Genomic DNA, 3,107 nt, shown 5'->3' on the forward strand with positions numbered 1-3,107 from the left:
GTGTGTGTGTGTGTGTGTGTGTGTCTGGTTTCTCCTGTGGGAATCCTTGGCAGCAGGTGTGACATGCAGTAATGGGAAATTATGCTGCACAGTGCAAAACCTTTTCTGAACGGGGTCACCCACTGTCAGCTCTGCAAAGCGCGTAACAGAGCAACCACTCACCATTTAATGAAAGCTGTCACATTTTTGTCAGGAACTTATTTATTGATGCATATTCATTCTGTTTTCCTGAGATTTATAACTTAAAGAAAAGTCTCCAGAGATGTATGGGGATGCAGTTTCAGCTCATCACCAGAGGATTTACTTGACTTGGCAGCTAAAAAAAAAAAAGCATACTGTTTGACTTATTCCTCTTGTGCCCAGATTAGTAACTATGATCATTCATCAGAAAGCGGTATGAATAATTTTTTAAGTAATGAAAAGAAAATTCTAACATCATATCTGAGATGACTAAGCAATTTTCATTACCAGTCCCAATTTATACTTAACCTCAAGGAACACATGTGTCTTTACACCTGTTGAACATGTTTGCTGTTTCATTTTGTTGAGTCCATTTCACTGTTACTAAAGTAAACTGAATGAAATACAAACATTATAGCAAACATTGTATTCCCATTAACACTGAACATATGCATGACTTCTAAAATCTAATCTAAAGGGGTTGTCATATTTTGAAAAGAAATGTGTACAATTTTAATCTTATTTCTCAACCAGCATGTTATTTTCTCTGAGGGTATAGAGCTATTAACTTCAGAGAACCACATTCAGTGCAGGCTATGAATTCCATTTGAATATAATACATGTTTTGGGCAATAGCTTGTAAAATTCCAAGCTTGTAAATTCCTTCAAAAGTCTTATATTATTGCGTGCGTAGATGGGCATTACTTCAGTGAAATCACAAATCTCTGGGTCCCTTTGGAAGGTTACTATGTTGTTTTTGAGAGTTGACAGTAGGGATGCTTAATCTCTAAACAAACATCATTGGAGAGGTTAGACTGGCTTTACGCAGCGCATTTAATATGGTCTTTCAGCTATCCAATGAACATAAAGATGTGTTCACTCATGAAATGGGCTTACATAAAGATGATGGAAAAAGCGTATTTTTATCCTTTTTTAATCTATTATGGTTTGTGCTCTCAGCTTTCACAATACATTTGTTAGAAATTATATTTGATCGTTAGATCATCATAACGCCATATGACTTTACATGTTTGGAATATCATGTTTTGTGGTCTTCCATAAAGTACTTAGACTACTAGAATCCTAAAAAAACACAACAGACGATAAATGTACTCTTTCTTTAATTATAGCCATACATTCTCTAACACTGTGATACATTTTCTTCTTTAAATTATAAGAGATGGTTCATTGTGGTATAAGCCAAGTTCTCTCCTGTCTCCCTGACTATAGGATGTGCCTTTCTAACATACTGTGCCAGAGAGTCAGCACTGAAGGCCCAGAGCGCCCTCCATGAACAGAAGACTCTGCCAGGGGTAAGTGCCCCCGATCTGCCTTCTTGTCATAGGCTAAAGCCCCTGGGGCAGCCAGCCTGACATGGGAACCTACATTTACATAGGAATAGTGTAACACTTGCACTTGCACACGCACACACACACACACACACAGAGGCATGGTGCATATAGTATACCAGTATACTGTACATGAAGACACACATTCAGGCTCTCACACAAACACACATGCACGCATGCACGCACGCACACACACACACACACACACACACACACACACACACACACACACACACACACACCATCACGGACAAATGGAAACAGATGGAAAGAGTCACTCATACTTTCTCAGACTTACTCTCAGACTGCTTTTTCTTGTTAGCTCTTACACACATTCTTTCTTGCTCACTCACCCACACCCACACCCACATACACACACACACACACACACACACACAAAAAGACATACTAAAAGAGTGCGAGTGGCCTATCTCACCTTGCAGTGTCTTATTACACTAATCACCCCGGCGGAGATATTTGATAAGCGCTCCTTCATAACAGCCTGTGCCGTCCTTCCCCTGTCCTCTCACAATATGGTTGCCACAGACACTAATTGCCTTGAGGAATCCCACTCTCATTATCACATATAATCAAACAGTAAGTATAAACAATCATTTTTACCATGTATATCACCATCTGGTGTTTTTGTTTTAATTCTCTCCCCTGTTTTTTTCCCCCTCGTCTTCTATCATTTGCCTTTGGCGGGCGGGTAACTTTTTCAATTAAAATAATGGCCTCTTCAAACAGCACAGGTACAACATACCCAGTAGTAGGCTCTTAAGCCCACCCAGTAGGAGACCCTCAATCTGGGATCAGCTTGAGTTTGTGGTGTCTATCTGTACTTGATGTGTGTAAAGGGGATTCGACTATCACATCAGGGGAATTATCAAGGTGTGATTGAATTACGCCCGTGGGTCCCTACGAACGAGAAACTGTGCTAGTGCCCAGGCTCCTGACTGCCCCCCCTATTTCCTATCACCATGAACCAAGACACCCAGCCAGGTTGGGGCTTTAATCAGAGCCTCAGGATATCCATCTAAATCTCCGGGGAGGGAGAGAGGTACAGAGAGACAAAAGAAGATCGGAGGGAACAGACAGGAAGTAGGAGAGGAAGAAAGTAGAGATTGGAATTGGTTTGAAAAGGGGGGTCAAAGTGGTTGATGGACTTGGGGGGCTTTGTATTGTTCCTCACTGTTGGGGTAATCAGCTGTTTACACTTCACTGCATTTCATAGGTACTTCACTGAATGTTAGGCACACAAGTACACTGTGGCGAAAGAGTCCCGTGGGAGACTGGGCTCCCTGGCTCGTTACTGCCTCCCGCAGCTTCATAATGAGATACTTGTCATGATGGTCCTGGATAGGTGTTCCCATCTTTATTGCCCTCATGGAGGGAGATTCTTGTTTGCCTTCTATCTAGAGAGAGGTTAATGGCATATTCTGCAGGGTTTGGGTAAACATTTCCCCTGTACAGCTCATAGCATGGGGTCACTCCTGCAATCTCGGGCTGAGCACAGCCTGCATACAGAGGGCTAATAAAGACGTTTTGTCTTTCTCTGTGTGTGTGTGTGTGTGTGTG

The 3,107-nt window shown here is 41.8% G+C and overlaps 1 protein-coding gene across 11 annotated transcripts in view; it reads left to right on the plus strand.

The window, feature by feature from the left end:
- Window positions 1-3,107, plus strand: part of celf6 (CUGBP Elav-like family member 6) — a 137,042-nt gene that overhangs the window by 9,294 nt on the left and 124,641 nt on the right. For all 11 annotated transcript variants that reach the window (XR_004332883.1, XM_032522166.1, XM_032522193.1 and 8 more), the window contains exon 2: window positions 1,411-1,493. Coding sequence is in view for 10 of the 11 variants with exons in the window: in XM_032522166.1 (XP_032378057.1) it covers window positions 1,411-1,493 (83 nt within the window). In the remaining variant the exon portion in view is untranslated. The remainder of the gene's footprint in view (window positions 1-1,410; window positions 1,494-3,107) is intronic.

The sequence above is a fragment of the Etheostoma spectabile genome, chromosome 1 (assembly GCF_008692095.1).
Source record: "Etheostoma spectabile isolate EspeVRDwgs_2016 chromosome 1, UIUC_Espe_1.0, whole genome shotgun sequence".
Lineage (NCBI taxonomy): Eukaryota > Metazoa > Chordata > Actinopteri > Perciformes > Percidae > Etheostoma > Etheostoma spectabile.